Source organism: Lasioglossum baleicum, chromosome 17 (assembly GCF_051020765.1).
Source record: "Lasioglossum baleicum chromosome 17, iyLasBale1, whole genome shotgun sequence".
NCBI classification, from domain to species: Eukaryota; Metazoa; Arthropoda; class Insecta; order Hymenoptera; family Halictidae; genus Lasioglossum; species Lasioglossum baleicum.
The window spans coordinates 3,062,700-3,083,910 of NC_134945.1; the positions used below are offsets into that span (position 1 = coordinate 3,062,700).

The 21,211-nt window shown below is 35.6% G+C and overlaps 2 protein-coding genes across 3 annotated transcripts in view; one reads left to right on the plus strand and one right to left on the minus strand.

Annotated features, from left to right (window-relative positions):
• Dsb (scavenger receptor class B member debris buster) overlaps positions 1-21,211 on the plus strand; it is a 221,053-nt gene that overhangs the window by 116,285 nt on the left and 83,557 nt on the right. The gene's annotated exons all lie outside the window — the stretch shown is intronic.
• On the minus strand, positions 9,870-11,959 carry LOC143217495 (uncharacterized). Of its 2 annotated transcripts, none has more exons than XM_076441855.1 (2): positions 11,876-11,959; positions 9,870-11,417 (listed from the first exon to the last, which is right to left on the minus strand). In XM_076441855.1, the coding sequence occupies exon 2, from the start codon at positions 11,157-11,159 to the stop codon at positions 10,197-10,199; it is 963 nt and encodes a 320-aa protein (XP_076297970.1). In that variant the 5' UTR covers positions 11,160-11,417; positions 11,876-11,959; the 3' UTR covers positions 9,870-10,196. The 2 variants fall into 2 exon arrangements, with proteins under 2 accessions (XP_076297970.1, XP_076297969.1); XM_076441854.1 differs by lacking the exon at positions 11,876-11,959 and adding an exon at positions 11,591-11,719.

Here is a 21,211-nt window from a genome sequence, read left to right on the forward strand (position 1 = left end):
TATCAAATCTTGGGGGCAACGTGGAGAGTGCCACTCGTAACTCTTTTTCGACTATTAACCTGGTTCGATATTTGGTTTTCATTGCAGCCAGTGCCGAAAAGCTCGTTTCGCATAAATAAGGTGTTACAAACGGCGGAAGCACATGCATTGCTTTGCAATACACACAAAGATTCATACTCTCTACTAAAATTCACCCAAAATTGAATTATGGTTTCATTTTGAAACTTTTGTTTCAATGAGCTGTCGCATGATAATTCTATCAATTTTTCCTTTTCGATGGTTGTCAGCTCAAATTCGTCTTCTTGATCGTCGATAAATGGATTCTGTATTCACAAAACCTTTGAGAAATCAGGGTCTTCGAAATTATAATTTGAAAAATGCAGCACTGAACCATCCAAGTGTTCGATAAAAAGATTTTTGCTCGCTTCAATATTGACTGTGTCCCAGAAATCTTTTGAAAGTGAAAACATTTCCAACTCATTTTTTTGTAAATTTGATTTCCATAACTCCAGCTTTTTAATGAAAGCTTTTACTTTGTCTTTTTGAACAAGGGGATGCATTCGTGATCCCTGCATTGATTTATTTAAACCGCTCAATTTTCCAAAATCTTAACCAAATAGGCAAGTTTAACAATAAAATTACACTGTCCAACAAATTTCAACTTTTTTTATGATTTCAATATACTGTTGGGTCCTTCTGATAGAGTATTTTGCGCTGATTCTGAATCTGTCCTTAATTTTTCTCCTATACGCACAGTTTTTGAAAAACATGGCTTTGAAAAAAAATCATATTTTTCAACCTTAAACAAATATTGTGATGTTATTATAAAAGATATTGAATTGTTCTTTACAGCAAAAGATTCTGTAGACTTGTGCTAACCCAAAAGTAAGAGCGTGAAATGTCATACATATGGACAAAACCGTTTATTGATTGGTTGGTCGATATCGATCAATGGTGAATCTCAATCACCTCTGGCGGCAATTTTGAACAGCGTGAACTTGTAGACATTGAAATAGACATTTAATTGCAACATTATCATCGAACAAACTAACTCAAAAGTGTTTAATTTTAATATTATTTTGTTTGTAAATAAAACTAAATTTATTTTCTTTGTGTATCCACACTCAGTTGTGTTTGTACCACAATTAATAAGAACGGAAAACAAAAACGACAACATTTGTGAAGATGGAAAAATTTAGAATCTAAATTATATTGGAAAAATCATCGTAAAACATTACTGATTCAGTAATGCCGCGTAGTAATCATGAATCTTAGGTGTTTCGTACCTAAGATTTACGCTTTGTTGTTTAATCATATGAATGGTTTCCAATAATAACACTGTCCAACACCAAATTTGATTTCAATATACTGTTGGGTCCTTCTTATAGAGTTTTTTGCGCTGATTCCGAATCTGGTTTTAATTTTTTCCCTATACGTCCAGTTTTTGAGAAAATGGAGTTTTAAAAAAAGACATATTTTTCAACTTTAAACAAATATTGCGATGTTATTATAAAAGATATTGAATTGTTGTTTACAGCAAAAGATTCTGTAGACTTTCCCGAATACAGTGATATCCAATATTAATACATTATGATTGTTTAAACATGTTTAAACAATGATTAAAGACGGAGATGCACCACTTTTGCACCAATTTTTGCGGATATTTTCGAATTTATCTCAAAAAATAAGGGTCCAGCGAAAAATTGAACTATACCACGCGAAAGAGCAGACTTTTATCTTGAGAAACCCCCCTGTGAAGTTTGCATGGTCGACGTTTTTACCGAACCAGAAAGCAAAATATCTTCGCCCGACATGCGTTGACGCCAGTGGTGCTCTTCCACTAGCGCGGTCGTTCGTCGGGATACGGCGCGGCGCGCTGCGATGAAACGGCGCGTGGCTATAAGCGCGCAATTATTATTTTATTAAATGTTATATTATTGTTATTTATTATTTATTAGTATATTTATTCTGTATAAATTATTTTTGTATTTTTTAATGTTAGTCTCTCGTTTATAGTATATTTAATACAAAAAATACCTTTTGTAACAAAAAAATAATTTATTCACACACTACACTATTACACTATTTACAATGTTAATATATATGTGTACACTATTCAGATATAATACACTATATCGATTTAATATGGAGCAAACTATTTTAATTATGTATTTAAGTCAATAAAAATAGTCCCGTTTATATTGTGTTTGGACTTATTTTACTCGGAAGAATCTCGAGTGTTCATTGGCACTATAATTACAATACATAGATAAGACGACAATTACTGAAAATAAAATTTTTCAGTCACCGCATTGCAGACTTTCCTTACATTGTATGTATTCCGTTGTCCGTAGACCGTCATTTATTTCAAAATATGTATCGTGTTGGTTCTTAAGAAAACTGATGCCAGAGTTCAGTTTCGGCTTTGTGTTTGTTGAAATCAGTCGTGTCAAGCATTTCAAATCTGCATTGCTACGTATAAAACTTCATAAAAAACATTTATAGTTATTTATAGTATTTTAGTTGTTCTGTATATAATATATGTATTTTAGTAGTGTATTATATCTGAATAGTGTACACATATATATTAGCATTGTAAATAGTGTAATAGTGTAGTGTGTGAATAAATTATTTTTTTGTTACAAAAGGTATTTTTTGTATGAAATATACTATAAACGAGAGACTAACATTAAAAAATACATAAAATAATTTATACAGAATAAATATACTAATAAATAATAAATAACAATAGTGTAACATTTAATAAAATATTACATTTAAGTAAGCTGACATAATTGCGCGCTTATAGCCACGCGCCGTTTCACCGCAGCGCGCCGCGCCGTATCCCGACGAACGACCGCGCTAGTGGAAGAGCACCACTGGCGTCAACGCATGTCGGGCGAAGATATTTTGCTTTCTGGTTCGGTAAAAACGTCGACCATGCAAACTTCACAGGGGGTTTCTCAAGATAAAAGTCTGCTCTTTCGCGTGGTATAGTTCAATTTTTCGCTGGACCCTTATTTTTTGAGATAAATTCGAAAATATCCGCAAAAATTGGTGCAAAAGTGGTGCATCTCCGCCTTTAATCATTGTTTAAACATGTTTAAACAATCATAATGTATTAATATTGGATGTCACTGTATTCAGGAAAGTCTACAGAATCGTTTGCTGTAAACAACAATTCAATATCTTTTATAATAACATCACAATATTTGTTTAAAGTTGAAAAATATGTTTTTTTTTCAAAGCCATGATTTTCAAAAACTGGACGTATAGGAAAAAAATTAAAACCAGATTCGGAATCAGCGCAAAAAACTCTATAAGAAGGACCCAACAGTATATTGAAATCACAAAAAAAGTTGAAATTTGTTGGACAGTGTAATCTGCGTTGTAGGTTAGATTCCTTGTCAATGATCTTCACATTATTAAAATCAAAACGGTGGTCAAATTCTAATGAGTGCTTCGTTAAAGCAGTATGTTGCGTCACAGAAAGGAAAATGTTACGTCTATGTTCAGTTAATCGTGTGTCCAAATGCCTGCCTGTTTGTCCAATATAAGTCAAATCACAACCCATACATGGTATTTGATAAACTACATTACAATTTTTTGCTAAAGGTATTTTATCTTTGATGGAAGGAAACCATTTGCTCAAGTAAGACGGTATACTAAAAATAGTATGCATACCCACTTTTCTAAAGATTCTTTGAATGTTAAAAGAGATACTATTGATAAATGAAATTAACCACCGTATTTTCATAATTGATAGGACCAGTATGTGAAATTTTTTTTCTCTTTCAGTTGGGAGACTATAAAAGAATGATAAATTTCAGAGATCCTTTCCTTGATGACATTGTCAACCAGAGAAATAGGGAAACCATTACATTCAAGTATTCTTAATGTATTAATTGCACATTTGCTGACGCTTTACAATTGATCGATCCTGGCGCCGAAATCATAAATTCATATATCGTGAATACGTTGGTAATTAAAATTTGTAAATATACAGTGACTCCCATTAATATTCGAACGCTCTAAAAAAGAAACGACAACTTTTTGTTAATATTGGACTATGCGATTTGAACTTTTTTTTGGGAAGCTAGAGCAATTTGTTTACTACAGTAAAGTCGCGATATTCCTCAACGACCGGGTACGCGATCCCAGATAGCACACAATGTCTTAAAGACGTCCATTTTACGTCTATTTTAGGTGTGAAAGTCGTACGTCCTAAAAAGACGTCTCTTTAAGACCATAAACAGTGTGGTTTACCCATTAGCATTGGTATTATTTGTTCCAGTTATAGTGTTTCTGCTTCAATTTCAATTTCAATCTCTACAATTCCAATTTCAATTTTTATTGTGATTTTAATTGTAATTGTAATTTTAATATCTGTTATTTTCATTGTGATTTTAATTGCAATTGTTATTCTTATTACATTTTTTATGAAAATTCCACATTTGTTCTTCTAATAAAAGCTATTTATTGGTTTAACTATAAACTCGTTTTGCTCGAAATCTATTTTTACTCTTCCCTTCTTTTATTTTAATTACATTAATGCACCTTTAAGACTTCTTAGGGACGTCTTGAAGACCTCCCGAATGTCCTACGAACGTCTCCTGTGAACGTCTTTTAGACGTCAAACAGAAGTCTTAATAGGAGACGTTCTAATTCAGGAGACGTTCGTATGACATTCGGGACATCTTTAAGACGTTTGTTTTAAAACGTCTTTGTGCTATCTGGGAGTTGTCAGGTGCCTATCCATTCCACTGCTGCGCCGGCCAGTCAACGCCACAGGGCGGCGATGATTGATCTCGGCTCGGCTATATCTCGGGCAAAACTTCTTTATTTTTCATTATTTTTTTATGGGACTTCCGCCACCTTATTTCTGGCATTTTTCTGATTCAAATAGGACCAAACACGATATAATTTCAACTGTATTTAGTGGTTTCATTGACGGTATGGAGTAATTGTAGGACATAGAAGAGAATAGCGAGTGAAAAAGAAAGAAAAACTGTATTGTTTACTCTATTGTTTGAAATACCAATGCGATGCTAACAATTCTATTGACAACTTTCTTGTGATGCTACGCGATCAGCGATTGGGCTCGAGGATATCGCATCTGGTATAAGATAGGAGATCACTCACAGGAGATGTAATAGCATTGTCTTGTGAAACAAAAAATCTTCCCATTGTCCATTTCAGTCTTTTTAAAGATATACATTGTACATGGAAATACATTAATACATTCCAAGAGATGATTTAACCCTAAAAAAACTGGAATTCGGTCGAAAATAGAATTTCCCAATACTTCTCTTAAAGTCCCTTACATAGCCTGCAAAGTTGAAAAAAAATCGACGTTGTCGGGTTACCGAAGGTGGTTGTGTGAGTGAACTAAATTAAATATCTATGTATTGTCGAATCTTTATTTAGAAAATCGTAGAAAGGTTCACGATTTTCGTTACTGGAATAGTAGTTTTCAGACCGTGAAAAAAAACTAACGCAATTGCGCAGCGTGCGCAAGAACTAACTGTCTAGTGCCGTTATGTGCATTTACCCAATTTCTCTCTCCGTTTTATTCAGTCAACCTTTATTAGCTTCAGGAACAAATAATTACTTCACATTCGGTTAAGAGAGTTGTCACACTAGCATTTCCAAAAACCACGGAAGTATTCGAACGCCCTCTAAAACAGAATAACTTTTTTATAATTGTACCGAACGACTTGATTTTTTAAAAGATTTTTCAAAACATTATATTATAATTTACAAGGTTACGTGGAAAAATAAAAAAGGAATTTTTTAAAACTTTTTTATTTGGGCCCTCAATGAAAATTTAAAATACATACAGTAGCGGACAAAAGTTTAAGACCACTCTAAAGAAGACTATATCTTTTTCAATATTGTACTATACGATTTGAACTTTTTTGGGAAGCTAGAGCAATTAGTTTACTAAAGGATGTGAAAAGAAATTTTTTCAAAAATTGCAATTGATCGGAATTGTTGAAAAAATACTAAAAGTTGAATTTTTAAATTTTTTATGTGGACCACTATTGAAAATTTAAAAAACACTATTGTAGATCTGTGTCAATTAAACATATTCTGAAAATTTCGTCAAAATTGATCGATGTTGCAATGAGCTACAAAGTTTAAAGATGGTAAAAATTGCAGATTTTCACGATTTTCGGCAATAAATTGGGGTTAAGTGTGACATTTCCTCGTAACTTTTAATTCGTAAAAGATATGAACGCGAAACTTTGACTGGACAATGTAGTAATGTCAAATGAAGGATTAGTTAAGAAGAATCAATGTTATTACTATTATTATTATTATTATTATTATTATTATTAGTAGTAGTAGTAGTATTATTATTATTGCCATTAGTGTTATAATTATTATTAGTATTATCACACTATTCTTACATTTCTTGTCATTTAATTATTAATTCTCGTGCTTCTGGATCTAATTCCTTAATTTTTTATACGCGATTTCACTCTAATGTACGGATCTGAAGTCAGAAGGAGGCGATGTAATATCTGATGTAATGTAATATATCTGTGTTTGTTTCAATTCTGGAAGATTTTCTAGTGTTTCTCGCGTTCTAAATTGTTAAAAAAAATTTGTTATATATATTATATATTATATTGTATTATAACTTTGTTATAGGATGTTGCAAATTGCAAGGAGACAAATAACCATTGGGCAATGTCCCAGACGGTAACCAAATAACGAGGTTGTGTTAATCTTTAAAAAGGTCTCCTAGTCACACACTAATCATAAACCCAGTACGACAGCAGACCCTCTGTACCGCTATTCCCTTCGCGAAGGTATACGGAAGGCAAAGAATACGATTTCTGCCGATAGACTACAATCTTGTCATAAAAAAGTACGACGACAAATTGTTTATGAGGTGAAAGAGGGTACGCTACGCGACAGGCGCTCCGCTCGCTATTCGAACGTCAATAGCTTCAAACTAATTTCATTACGATTATGTAGAGGAAGGTGTACTAAAAATAGTCCAATTTGTTAGAAACTGGGATATCCTGGGACCTGAAAGATTTTACAACTGAACATTTAGTTCAGCATACACATTGACTTTTAATATATTATGCAGACTAATTAAGATACGATACGAGGTAAGATACGATTTCTTATCCCAAAAATCGGCTCTTCAATTTAAAAATAAAAAGCGAGAGAAAATATTAAATAGCAACGTGAGGGCATCGCATCAAAGAGAAGCAATTTTTCTCGTGAAAAATACTCCTCTTGAAACGTCCAACTTTCACAAAATGTTTATTACAACTATAATATTTATGAAATTGTACTATTTTCTTCATTTCCGAGGTCTATGGACATTTGGGAAGCAATGTTCACATATTAGATATCGATACGAGAAAGTTCGTTTTAGGGGTAAATGTCACACTTTTCCCCAATCCGGCCCACTGTGCGGCAGCTTGTGTCGGACAGAATTCAGGGCCGAGCGGCCAAGATTATGCCCCGGCATATGCGCGCATAGCTGCCCGTCCAAAATCGCGACGATAATGCCCGTTACCTGCTCGCCACACTGGGCTCGATTTCTGCTCGGGCAGGCCTGTGGCTGACTGGGAATATTATGAATTTTATAATTGTCCAAAGAGTTTTTCTCACAACGCCATCGTGCGGTGAACGGTGTTCCCCCAATCCCACTTCTGACCAAGGTTGTCAGATGCACGCCGTGCCAGGCCCGTTACGTTTCCGTCTCTCGCCAACAAGCTGCGTTAAGCCTGCCTTCGCTTCCCCCACTCTTACCACTGCCGCTGCCGCGTGCCGCGTGGAGCATGCTACCGAGTGGCGCAGAAAACACCGTACGCTTATACAAGCTGATTTGCTTCGGAAAGGTAGGCTATATACTGCTATAATGAAATAAATTTATTCGTGTATTGTTAAATAAACACAAATTAAGGTTTGAAAAATGTATATTTGCGACCTGCTAATTACAATCACTGCTATTGCTTTCGCTAGTATTCTATTCTACCTAAAGGTAGGCTATACTGCAATATCGAGATAAATTTATTCTTGTATATTGTTAAATAAACACAAATTATGTTTTAAAAAATGTATATTTTCGGCCTGCTACTTACAATCACTGCTATTGCTTTCGCTAGTATTCTATTCTACCTAAAGGTAAGCTATACTGCAATAACGAAATAAATTTATGTGTATGTGTTATCTTGTATATTGTTAAATAAACACAAATTATGTTTTAAAAAATGTATATTTGCGACCTGCTAATTACAATCATCGCTTTCGCTTCCTATAATTAAATTTTCAAATTCTTGCGGTGTACTTTCTTTCTTGTACATATCGCTATTAAAATTCTGTATAAAATCGTCGCTTATAACATAATTGCTACATTTCATATGAGTATTCCTAAATTCTAATTTAACTCTACCGAGTGCAGCAACCATTTGAGGCTGCAGTCGATTGCGATCTGCCGTTTTCATTTCACTTATTAGGGAGAAAAATCGTCCTATGGAAGCGAAAGCGAATTTACCAGCGAAAGCGGTGATTGTAATTAGCAGGCCGAAAATATACATTTTTTAAAACATAATTTGTGTTTATTTAACAATATACAAGAATAAATTTATTTCGTTATTGCAGTATAGCTTACCTTTAGGTAGAATAGAATACTAGCGAAAGCAATAGCAGTGATTGTAATTAGCAGGTGTCGCAAATACATATACATTTTTCAAACCTTAATTTGTGTTTATTTAACACTGTAACGGTTCTGCTTTCGACGGAGAAGTCGTCGCGGCGTCGTATCCTCTCGTGCTGGAATAACTCGTCGAGCCGGGATCGTCTACCGGCGAGAGAATCGACTGAAGCTGAAAATGGACGAGGTGCGCGGGACGTGAAATAACGACAACGTGTATGTGTATTTTGCGGGCCTCACTGCTCGTACATTCGCGTAACCTTGTGTCTCATGAACGGTCTTACTGATCCGTGATCCTAGGGACGATCTTTGCGTGATCGTTCATCGCGACGCGACGCGTATTCGCGGACCTGGTGCTTGTACCGGCGACTGGGTTCAGACAGGAGTGGTCGGGAAACCCTGCCACGAGTCGGGAAAATCCCGTGGCGGTCTACGGTAAATGAAGAGGAAGCTGCCCCTTCATTTAGACGTCATCGGTAGCTGTCGGAGTTCTCGGGATGCAGCCCGAGAGGTTTGCTCAGGATGCTGCCTGAGCGGCAGAGAGGGATGCTGCCCTCTCTGTTTGGCGTGTATGCTGTCACGCCGGTGGGAACTAGGTTAGGTAGGAAAGTGTTCCTGGGATGCTGCCTAGGCTGGTAAAGAGGCCCGTGCCTCGTTTACATCGCCTTTTATAGGCGGCGGTTGGTGGTGAGGGGAATGGTGCGGGGAGAACGGATGTGTGACGTCGAGTTTCCGTATCCGTTAAGATGGCGGAACCTCGACGTCCGTTTCCCGCCGAATATGGCCTGGAGCGCGGGATCGTGCATCGTGACGCGTCGTACGCGGACGACGCGTTCGGTAATCCTCGGCGTCGATCGGTTGTGTTCGGCGCGTGTCTAATAGTAACAGGCCTGCACCGTACAGGTCTGTTACAACACAATACACGAATAAATTTATTTCATTATAGCAGTAAGGTGAAGTGCCCTATGCCTGGACAGCATATTTTTCTATTTTAAATTTTATCACTTTAAATAAACAAAAATAATTTTTTTAGATTTTTAACATACAGCTCAGAGTTTGTAAAGTAATTTAAAATAAAAAAATCATTGTTTAGGTTAATATCTTAATTGTATTAACAAGAATAATTCAAACCTATAGTGGGACATATTAAATCCAATCTAAGCTAATACCTGGACAGAAGTAAAGCCTATACCGGGACAAATTCAATTTACGAGTTGATCGAACGAACATAACCTAAAACGTTGGTTGGTTGCGCATGACGAATAAAAGATGCTTTGCGTATTGTATTATTTAACCAAATATATGTTTATATCGTTAACCATTGAAGGTGCTTCTCGTTATTTACGAACCCACAACATATAATTATGTCTATAACATCGAACTTTATTAAATTTTTAACAAATTACATACAAAAATATTATTCTATTATATTCTATTAAATTCTATTCTCTAATTTTTATTTTTTGTTGTAAAGCAATCACTTCAAAAGACAATACTTCTTTTTCCATATTGTCTAATTGAGTGCATAATTTTGCTTTTTCTTCTTTAATTTCATCTCTTTTTGTATCATTAGTTGCTTTAGACCAGCTATTATGTGAGTAGAATTGGGATATAGTGCGACCAATTCCACTTGGTTTTCTACACAAAACTTGCATAAAGGCAAGTTAACGTGTGACGCATGGTTATCTACAAACAAAATTACAGGGAATTGATAATTATTTTTCTTCAGCCAAGGTACAAAAATATTTGCTATAAACTGGAAAAAAGTTTCTGCTGTCATCCAGCCATTATCACTATAGGCTACTCCCCAGCTTTCTGGAATCTTTTCTAAGATTTCTTTTTTGGGTACATTTTTTAGATCAAACATGATCATTGGAGGTAGAATTACCCCTTCAGCAGATGCTGTAAACAATACTGTTAAGCAGCCCTTCTCATTGTTTGAAACAATTCTTTTTACTGGTGCACCTTTCTCTGCCAAAACACTACTTTCTTTGGGTACAAGCATGAAAGAGGATTCGTCCAAGTTGAATATTCTTTTAGGATCTGTTAAGGGTATTCCTTTATCTTTCATTTTGCTTTCAACATCATGAAACCAAAGCCTCAAATCACTTTCAGAAACTGACGCTCTTTTTACAGTAAGATCTTGTGCGATTTGCTTGCTTAGATTTGTATGTCTCTTCATAAATCCATTAAACCAGCGGTGGCCTGGTCTGTTATTTCTAAAAGGTGTTTTTCTGTTCTCTGAAGTGATAAATTTTTGAACTTGATCACACACAATATCTTTTGTTACTGGAAATCCCTGCTCGGCACAGTAAATAATCCATTTTTCTATGTCATCTTCTTCTGTCTTAGACAGTACAGTTGGTGATCCTTTCTTAGCATCCACAGAACTTAAATTTTTCATTTTTGAATGCAATGTGCTTTTTGGAATCTCATACAGGTTAGCAGCTTCCCTGAACGATAACCCACCATCCATTGCATTGAGAGCTTGTATGATGGACTCAACGGAATGAGATTCTTCAATTCTCTTAAATTTTTATTTTTATTAAATCTTCTACTGTCCTTTAATCCGTCATTTTTAATAATATCCTTAGATTTTATGAAGGCTTTTGGCTTGCTGTTACTTTTAATTTGTACTCTATCATACTTATTAATTCTGTTTCGACTAGGATCAAGAGTTTTACTTCTAGTGATGGTCATCCTGACATTTTAATTTTTAAAGCAAGTTTACAATCTGAAAAAACATTTTTTAAAGAATTATACCGACATGAATAATTAATTTTCATTTACTGTTTTAAGAAAACTTGTCATAATACAACTTTTAAGGCTAGGTAGTAATACGGATAGATTTATGATGTAAACATAAAGTATTATTAACGTCACAACCGGAATACATTTTCTACATACGTTATTCAAGCTAATGGAAGACTAGTTATACGTATATTTAGTTAAATATTTTGCAAACAATGCGTTGATTTTATTTACAAACGCGTGTCCGGCTTCAAGCGTAAGCAAACTGTGTATAACCTTAAAGTGGGACAGCTACTGTCATCGCGTCCCAGAATGGAGTACTTATATTTGAAAACAGCCCTAATCTTGGACATCTAATATTCGGATTAATAATTATTATTTACGTTAAGTTTGATTGCCAATTTATTTTAAAATATCAATATTATTATGCGTGATAATTACTTTTTGTCCGAGGGCTTAAATTATATCTTTTTTTCTAACAAAAGTTCGAACTATAAATGCACATGATTCGCATGTAAATATTGTAAATAGACTATTTTGTATACTGTTTTCAGATGAACTTTGAATTTATTTTTAAATGTCAATTGATGTCATAATGAAATAATATTCACACCTACTTGTAGCTAAGAGGCCTCAGAATATATAATATAATTATTTAATCTCTTAATTATTGATTTTACTATGAAAATTTAATTGTCCAGATTTAGGTATCACTTTTGGACTGTCCAAACTTAGGGCACTTCACCTTATAGCCTACCTTTCCGAAGCAAATCAGATTGTATAAGAGCGTACGGTGTTTTCTGCGCCACTCGGTAGCATGCTCCACGCGGCACGCGGCAGCGGCAGTGGTAAGAGTGGGGGAAGCGAAGGCAGGCTTAACGCAGCTTGGTGGCGAGGGACGGAAACGTAAGGGGCAGCATCTGGCAACCCTGCTTCTGACACCAATTGTAGGATCTCAGGAAAAATGAGAGCACCGCCGCGATCGACTAAGGGTACGGGCACAGTGGAGCCGACATCGGTCGGAACTATGACGTCAGAGGCATCGGGCCCGACCTTCCAAATGTGTGGGTAGGCTCGTCTGTGAGACCTTTCTAGCTTCGACCGACGTCGACCGACAGGACCCCCGCCGCGCGCTTGTATTTCGGTGCAGCGTTCACTTTAAATAATTTTCATGTCGCCAATTTTCAAGTATCAGTATTTTTAAGAACGGGTCCGCAAAGAGGACACTTGGGGCTATATTATCATTATTTTTATTTTTCCAATTTCCTGGCGGTATGATAGCAATGCGCCTGTTTAAAAAACAATTGCAAAATAAACTATGAAAATAAATATTTTTTCAACTGAAATAATTTTTATTAAACACTCTTATGGTTTCACTATGCGCACCCAAAACTAAAATTGTCATTGTTTTGTTAGTTTGGCCGTTATAATTTAATGAAAAAGTTGTGACACCTCATATTCCACCTCCGCGTAGAACCATCAATTTTCAAGATTTCAAAGAATTCTCTTTGAGATACGTTCATGACTTTTTCGGATTATAACGTTCATATTAACGTCCAGTTCTAAACGAAAAAAATTAATAATTAGTTTTGTATTTTTTATAATTTAGAGTAATGCACTCACCGCACTGAATAATATCTACACTATAAATGTTTAGAAAATCAAGGAGTGCATATACATTATAACAACAAAGAAAGTAGAAAAAATTTTTTCCTTCAAATGGATGTCGCAGTTGTTTCCAATGTCAGCGTTTGTGCTTAGGCTCTATCTCTTATAATCTACATATGATCGATGTATTAATACTGTAATGTATTAATATTTTAATGTATTTCAGTACATATAGATTTTTGAAAATGACGTTACCATAGTAAACGAATTATTGCCACGTCTTGGGGATTTTGCACCACTGTGCGACGTACGATAGCGTAGCGGCTATCGGCACGTGCAATAAAACATTTGGCGCGTCCAATTCATAATTCTTTACTGTAAAGAAATTTTTAAATTACTTTACAACTGAGTTAAGTAAAGTACAACTCGTGTTGTCCGAGAAAGTGCCGACTTCCAGCTCAATAGTAATGATCTGTCATAAACCTCTTCATTGAGTACAGCCCCGGGAACGGGGCAATATTTGCTAGCACATACAAATTGGCGGAATTATAAATGCGGATAGGTATATTAATACACATAGACGAAGTAGTGAAGAATTTGTCTCTTTGAACAAGATAATAACACTGTCCAACAAATTTCAACTTTTTAAAAGTATTTCGATTCCCACTATGCGATTCTTATAGAGTTTTCCGCGCTGATTCCGAATCTGTTTTTCATTTTTTTTCTATACGTCCAGTTTTTGAGAAAATGGAGTTTAAAAAAAAGACATATTTTTCAACTTTAAACAAATATTGTGATGTTATTATAAAAGATATTGAATTGTTCTTTACAGCAAAAGATTCTGTAGACTTTCCCGAATACAGTGATATCCAATATTAATACATTATGAGTGTTTAAACATGTTTAAACAATGATTAAAGACGGAGAGATATCACTTTTGCACCAATTTTTGCGGATAGTTTCGAATTTATCTCAAAAAATTAGGGTCTAGCGGAAAACCGAACTATACCACGCGATAGAGCAGATTTTTATCTTGAAAAACCCCCGTTTGAAGTTTGCGACATCGACGTTTTTTTCGAACCAGAAAGCAAAATATCTTCGCACGACATGAGTTTCCGCCAGTGGGAAAATGTCATAAAAAACTTTTCGTATTCGCACGTGTTGACGATGTCGTGATTAATGGCCGGTCGTCGTTCACTGGTCTATTGCAGGTCCGGGTTATAGGACGTTTTGGAATGCAGTTGTCGAGCTACGGTGGGCATAAAGCAGTTAAAAAGATTTCGGAACCGGCCCGCAATTTTGACATATAAATCAAGACCTTTGCTTCTTGACATCATAAATGAAACAGATGTGTTTCCCTCGCGGAACAGTTGTGTAGGCCGCCGAACCACGTTCAGCGAAGCCTTTTGGAAACTCGGGGTTTATGATATGTACCAGGATTTACAGTTACAGCAGAAAACTCAGAACGGAACATACTTTTCCCAACAATATTCATTGGACGAGCTATAAACAGCTTCGCTGTCCATCGCTCTATAATGGCTCGACCATTTGCAGAGGAAATGGATAGAGGACGAGGAATAGAAACTACGCCGCATATACAGCCAACAAGCATATGAAAGAAAAACATAAAAATATATCCGCACTTCTTCAAAGTTCTGGACTATAATTTGGAGAGCTGTATTTTCATGTAATATGTAATTCAGTGATGACGTAGTTGAATTACTATTGTATAATTGAAATATAATGTAATTTAATAGTGTAATTGAATTAGCACAACTCTGAGTGGGTTAAGATATTAAACCGTTACCGCCTACTACTACACGATTGTAGGGGGTGGCAAGGCGCCATCTCGTATGGGTCTGACTTTGCGACATTGTATTGCTGCGAGCGTGAGAAGAAGGTTCCCAGGCAGGACCACAGTGACGTGTCTCTAGGTACGATGCGCGCCCGATTGGATTAGAGTGGAGGAGGCAGGCCTCGTTTCACAGGCATGTTCGGCTGTTGTCGAAATATTGGCTACGGCGGCCACACATACTATCTAGCGTACAGCGTCGAAGTCAAAACATTGGGACCATGGGCGCGGCTGTGGTGGGGGATAGGCAGACCTACAGATGATAGGCTCGATTTGTTTATGTGCCGTTCCCGGGGCTGTTCTCAATGAAGAGGTTTATGACAGATCATTACTATTGAGCTGGAAGTCGGCACTTTCTCGGACAACACGAGTTGTACTTTACTTAACTCAGTTGTAAAGTAATTTAAAAATTTCTTTACAGTAAAGAATTATGAATTGGACGCGCCAAATGTTTTATTGCACGTGCCGATAGCCGCTACGCTATCGTACGTCGCACAGTGGTGCAAAATCCCCAAGACGTGGCAATAATTCGTTTACTATGGTAACGTCATTTTCAAAAATCTATATGTACTGAAATACATTAAAATATTAATACATTACAGTATTAATACATCGATCATATGTAGATTATAAGAGATAGAGCCTAAGCACAAACGCTGACATTGGAAACAACTGCGACATCCATTTGAAGGAAAAAATTTTTTCTACTTTCTTTGTTGTTATAATGTATATGCACTCCTTGATTTTCTAAACATTTATAGTGTAGATATTATTCAGTGCGGTGAGTGCATTACTCTAAATTATAAAAAATACAAAACTAATTATTAATTTTTTTCGTTTAGAACTGGACGTTAATATGAACGTTATAATCCGAAAAAGTCATGAACGTATCTCAAAGAGAATTCTTTGAAATCTTGAAAATTGATGGTTCTACGCGGAGGTGGAATATGAGGTGTCACAACTTTTTCATTAAATTATAACGGCCAAACTAACAAAACAATGACAATTTTAGTTTTGGGTGCGCATAGTGAAACCATAAGAGTGTTTAATAAAAATTATTTCAGTTGAAAAAATATTTATTTTCATAGTTTATTTTGCAATTGTTTTTTAAACAGGCGCATTGCTATCATACCGCCAGGAAATTGGAAAAATAAAAATAATGATAATATAGCCCCAAGTGTCCTCTTTGCGGACCCGTTCTTAAAAATACTGATACTTGAAAATTGGCGACATGAAAATTATTTAAAGTGAACGCTGCACCGTCCGACGTAGGGCGAAAAACGAAATGATTTGCTTCTCCACCGGCGTCGGGACCCCATGGGGTTTGTCCATTGTTACCCTTCTCGAAGGTCTCGAAAAGGTTCGGCTCCCCGCTGAACTTGACCATTTTGCCCGATGTCGGCTCCACTGTGAGCACTTTTCGGTCGAAATCGGTCGAAAAGACACCAACACATGCTTCCCGAACGCTCGTCTGTGTGGGCAAAAGTCGGTCGTCGGGCGAAAACGGGTCCACTGTGCGCGTACCCTAAGGGTGAGCGCATACTAGAGGGTCTCGAGAAGGCCGCGGAGCTTTGCTCTCCGTCTACCTGCTAGAGATTTGTTGCCGCATGGACTCCTTGCTCCCTTCCTCCAAGGCCCCTGCCTTCTCGAAACGATCCGCGGCCTTCTCGAGACCCTCTAGTATGCGCTCACCCTAACGCGCTCACCCACGGAACCCTCCCTAATTGTCCAAAGAGTATTTTTTCACATATTGCCGCGCCTACACGCGCGCGATTAACTATATGAAATAAGTTATTTAAATGGATATTAAAATTTTAGATATACAATTCTAATTAACTAACTAATTAAATTCTAATTAACAAATGAAGTTATTCAACAATTTTTTATAATATTATATTAATTAATGTTAGGTTCACCACACTTAATGCGTTCACCACGTCCTTCTCTATAAAATAACATTAAGCAACTTATGTCCAGAAATGAATACATTACATTATACACATCGAAATGAAATAACGTTTTCAAGAAATGAAGATGAATCATTTCGATATCTTTATCCTAATTAATATATTGTGAAATGTATCATTGTTTTCAAATATTTATTAGACACGAAGAATTTAATTACTTTAAAGCGATTTAAAATGAAGAACCTCTGTAACATTGTATGTGTGTGTATTATGACCTGATATAATTTAAGTTAGAAGAAATCGGTTTCATGGGAATAAGAATGAAGTACACAGTAAGTGCCTATGATCATATTGTGCATTTGTACCTTCTACTGACAATTGAAAGATAACTGTACATCGGCCTACACAAACAGGAAATGACACACGACTACTTTGAGGATATTTCTCATTACACTTGTTTTGTAGGGAACTCTACCGACGCAATGGTCATCAGAGAGAATTATCGAAGTTTCATAACAGTGTACATGATTCTACAAATGCTTATTATTTCTTTCATTCATTTCTATCATTCACATTCTTCCGCATTAAAAATGATTGCTCGCGCAATTATTCTATAAACATATTATGTTGCCTCAAAAAGAGCAATATTAAAATTAAATAGTATAAATATGAATAGCTTATTTTATTTTAACGGGTATATATAAAATTCTTTAAAGTTATATATCAAATGATACTTACTTTATAAGAATACTAAAACCACTGTGTGGATAATTTTAAGTCTCCAATGAGGAAGTGTAGGGTAAATAATACTTTCTTGCGGTCAATGTGTTACATGAGTATAGTCAATCTATAGTCATATTATAGTCCTCAATGTAATAATACTATTTATATATTTATTACATTCAATTTTGTTGTCAAAAAATATTATATCTTAAGAGTACATTTTTGAAACATATATTTTATGAAATTAATACTAAATTGTTATACCTAAAATTAGGTATACATGTGCAAAATACGTACTTCGATAGAGCATAGAATTAAATTGATTAGATCTAAAAATATTTGGTTTTATATATTTTAAAGGAATGTCCTTCGAAAATGCAAGATGTAGTTTACTGGCATTTTATATATTAAAAATTTTTCATTGAATTACATTGTAAATTCGTACTGTGCTTGAAGACAAACGGAGAGAATGAGATAGAGCGTACGCGCGAGGGAGAGAGTGGAGGGGGCGGGAGGAGTGAGGAGAGAGAAACTGATTTTTTACCAAGACTACATTCATTCAACGGCTGGAAGGAAAGAATGTACAAAGAAACATATTAAAGTAACGTAACAGCATTGGTGAAAGTTCACATTAATGTGACTATATCTCTCACGATCAGCTTCCCTCTACCAGAAGCGATTTGATATACGTACGCGATAATATTCATGCACCTTCAAAAGTTATATATGTATGTACAGTGAACCTTGAGTCCGAGAATTTATGAAAATGTTCACTTTTCATGATTGCATTAATTATAAACATACATTCTGTCAAAAAAGTACCGGGAATTGGTCAATGAAACACAAAATATGTATTATTCATGCAAATTTATTGTATCGCCTTCAAAGTAGGCCCCTTTCGAAATAATACACTTATGCCAACGAATAACCCAATCATCAAAACATTTTTTAAACATATTTTTTGGAATCAACTTCAGTACTCGCCGCGAATTCTCTTTTATGTCATCTATCGACTGAAAACGGGTGCTTCGAAGTGGTAATTTGAGTTTTGGAAAAAGAAAAAAGTCGGCCGGAGCCATATCAGCGGAATACGGTGGCTGCTCGATAAGATTTGTTGAGTTTTTGGCCAGAAATTCGTTCGCAATGATAGCCTTGTGAGATGGTGGGTTATCGTGGTGCAAAATCCATGAGTTTTCTTTCCACAAATCTGGTCTTTTTCGACGAATTTGCTCTCCCAAACGCCGCATAACGCTCAGATAATATTCTTTATTTACTGTCTCACCTTGTGGCAAGTATTCCGAGTGCAATCGAGGTGCAACCGCGGTAATCGAAAAAACTGTCAACATCACCTTCACTTTTGATCGACTTTGACGTGCTTTTTCCGGTTTCGGCTCAATTGGAAGGCGCCATTCCGAAGCTTGTTGATTGGTTTGCATGTCAAACTCGTAAACCCATGTCTCATCAACAGTTACAATGCGTTTTATGAATGTGGGGTCGGAATTGACTCGTTCTAACATGTCTTCAGCGACCTTAACGCGATTGAATTTTTGCCGAAAATTCGCAAAAATCGCAAAACACACTTGAGATGAACTGACAAAATGGCGCACTGTAAACAAACTAAATGACAAGTGACGTTCAAACTCCGCGTGAGTATAGAGGACAGTTGTACCAACTTTTCGACAAAAAGAATTTCAACAATCCCTTTAAGCGGGCTTTTTAAATGATCGATTCCCGGTACTTTCTTGACAGAATGTACATTATCTTTGCTATGTATACACATACAGTGCTTGTAAGAAGTATTCGTACGCCCTTTAAAATAGAATAACTTTTTTATAATTGTACCGAACGACCTGATTTTTTATAATCAATTGGAAGCATTGGTTTACGAAATGATATGCAAAAAAGATTTTTAAAAAATTATAATTTGTTAGATTTACGAAACACACATATATCTTAAATTTTCTTTAAGGGCCCCAATTAGAAAGTTTTGAAAAATGCCTTTTTTATTTTTGCTTATAATTTTTACACTCTCTGTATGTAACATGAAACGAGCGCAAATGAAGAACAGATGCAACTCATTTTACAATTAACGAGCAGTAAGAAGCAGCGATAGATGTAAAAACAAGAATATCTGTTCAGTTTTCTCTGAAAGTATTAGATGATTGCAAATTTTCGTTCCCAATCTGAAAATAAAACATAAACGGGCACATTGTAAAATTGTTCAGCAGTTATACCGGGTGTTCATTTGAAAACTTTCCAGCCGAATATCTCGAGAAGTATGAAAGATATTAAAAAAGTGTAAAACCATGGATTTCGAGGGGGAAAGAGGGCAGCAGTATCAGTTTTTTATTTGGGCGGCGTTTTCAAGGTCATTTGGAGGTCAACTTTGTTTTTTCAAATGGAAACCTATATTTTTTATTATGTATTGTACGTAAAAAGACCAGCAATTTTCGTAGGGTACTTTTTTTATCCGCAGGTTTCCATTTGAAAAAACAAAGTTGACTTCAAATGACCTTGAAAACGCCACCCAAATAAAAAACTGATACTGCCCCCCTTTTTTAATATCTTTCATACTTCTCGAGATATTCGGCTGGAAAGTTTTCAAATGAACACCCTGTACATTTAGTAAGCACCATTTTTGTACAAATGTTTTCCAACATATTACAAGTTAACGATTTCCCGTTTTCTAAGAATTACGTAGGTTTCTTTCAAGGAAAAGCTTCAGGTCTGAAAATCCAGCACGGAATATAGACTTATTTTCTTAAATTATACAGGGTGAATCACGAATCGTGATCAGTATATTGTACATTACTCTGTTATTAGCTGTCCGATCGAAAATGTTTTTATCACGTATACAGGGTGTCCCAAAACAAGTGAAAATCCCGAAAGGGGGTGGTTCCTGAGACCATTCTAAGAGACATTTTCCTTTGCACCAAAGTCAACTGCGGCTTTGTTTAGGAGTTATTAACGAAAAACACGGACCAATCAGAGCGCGCCCTGGGCCGCCGCGCCGTCACGATGCGATGTCACGGCGTACCGCGACACTCGCTTGCCGGCGCAGCTTGGCGCGCTCTGATTGGTCCGTGTTTTTCGTTAATAACTCCTAAACAAAGCCGCAGTTGACATTGGTGCAAAGGAAAATGTCTCTTAGAATGGTCTCAGGAACCACCCCCTTTCGGGATTTTCACTTGTTTTGGGACACGCTGTATACATATAGTTTCAAATGAACTTTCACATGATTGTAGCAAATTTTTTATAAAAAAATGCAAAGCAATTTTTCAATGTTATGATACGTTTCCGAATTTGCCTTGAATCTTGTAACAAATCAGAGCTTTATTTATTTTACAGTATCTATACAACATTGAAAATAAAATATTTTGTTTGATGCAGTAATTTTTGAAAATAAAATATTTTATTTGATGCTGTAATTTATGGAAAAAAAATTTCATTTTAAGAATATTAAAAATATTAGGACTTTGTGTTTAGTTTCAATTTCAATTTTAAATATTATTGCTCAAAATAATGGTTTGCATTCAATAGACATTGCGAACCTTGGAAACTTCATTTACTATCGAGTTTAAAATCTCGATTTCGTGATTTATTCGATTTTTCTGAACACGCAAGCGACTATATAATTGCTACTGTTAGCCATCCAAAATGGAAATTACGGTGGATTCCAAAAGACTT

Excerpts from the sequence above, each read along its gene's own strand:
- LOC143217495 (XM_076441855.1), bottom strand. The coding sequence starts at position 11,159 with ATGGATGGTGGGTTATCGTTCAGGGAAGCTGCTAACCTGTATGAGATT.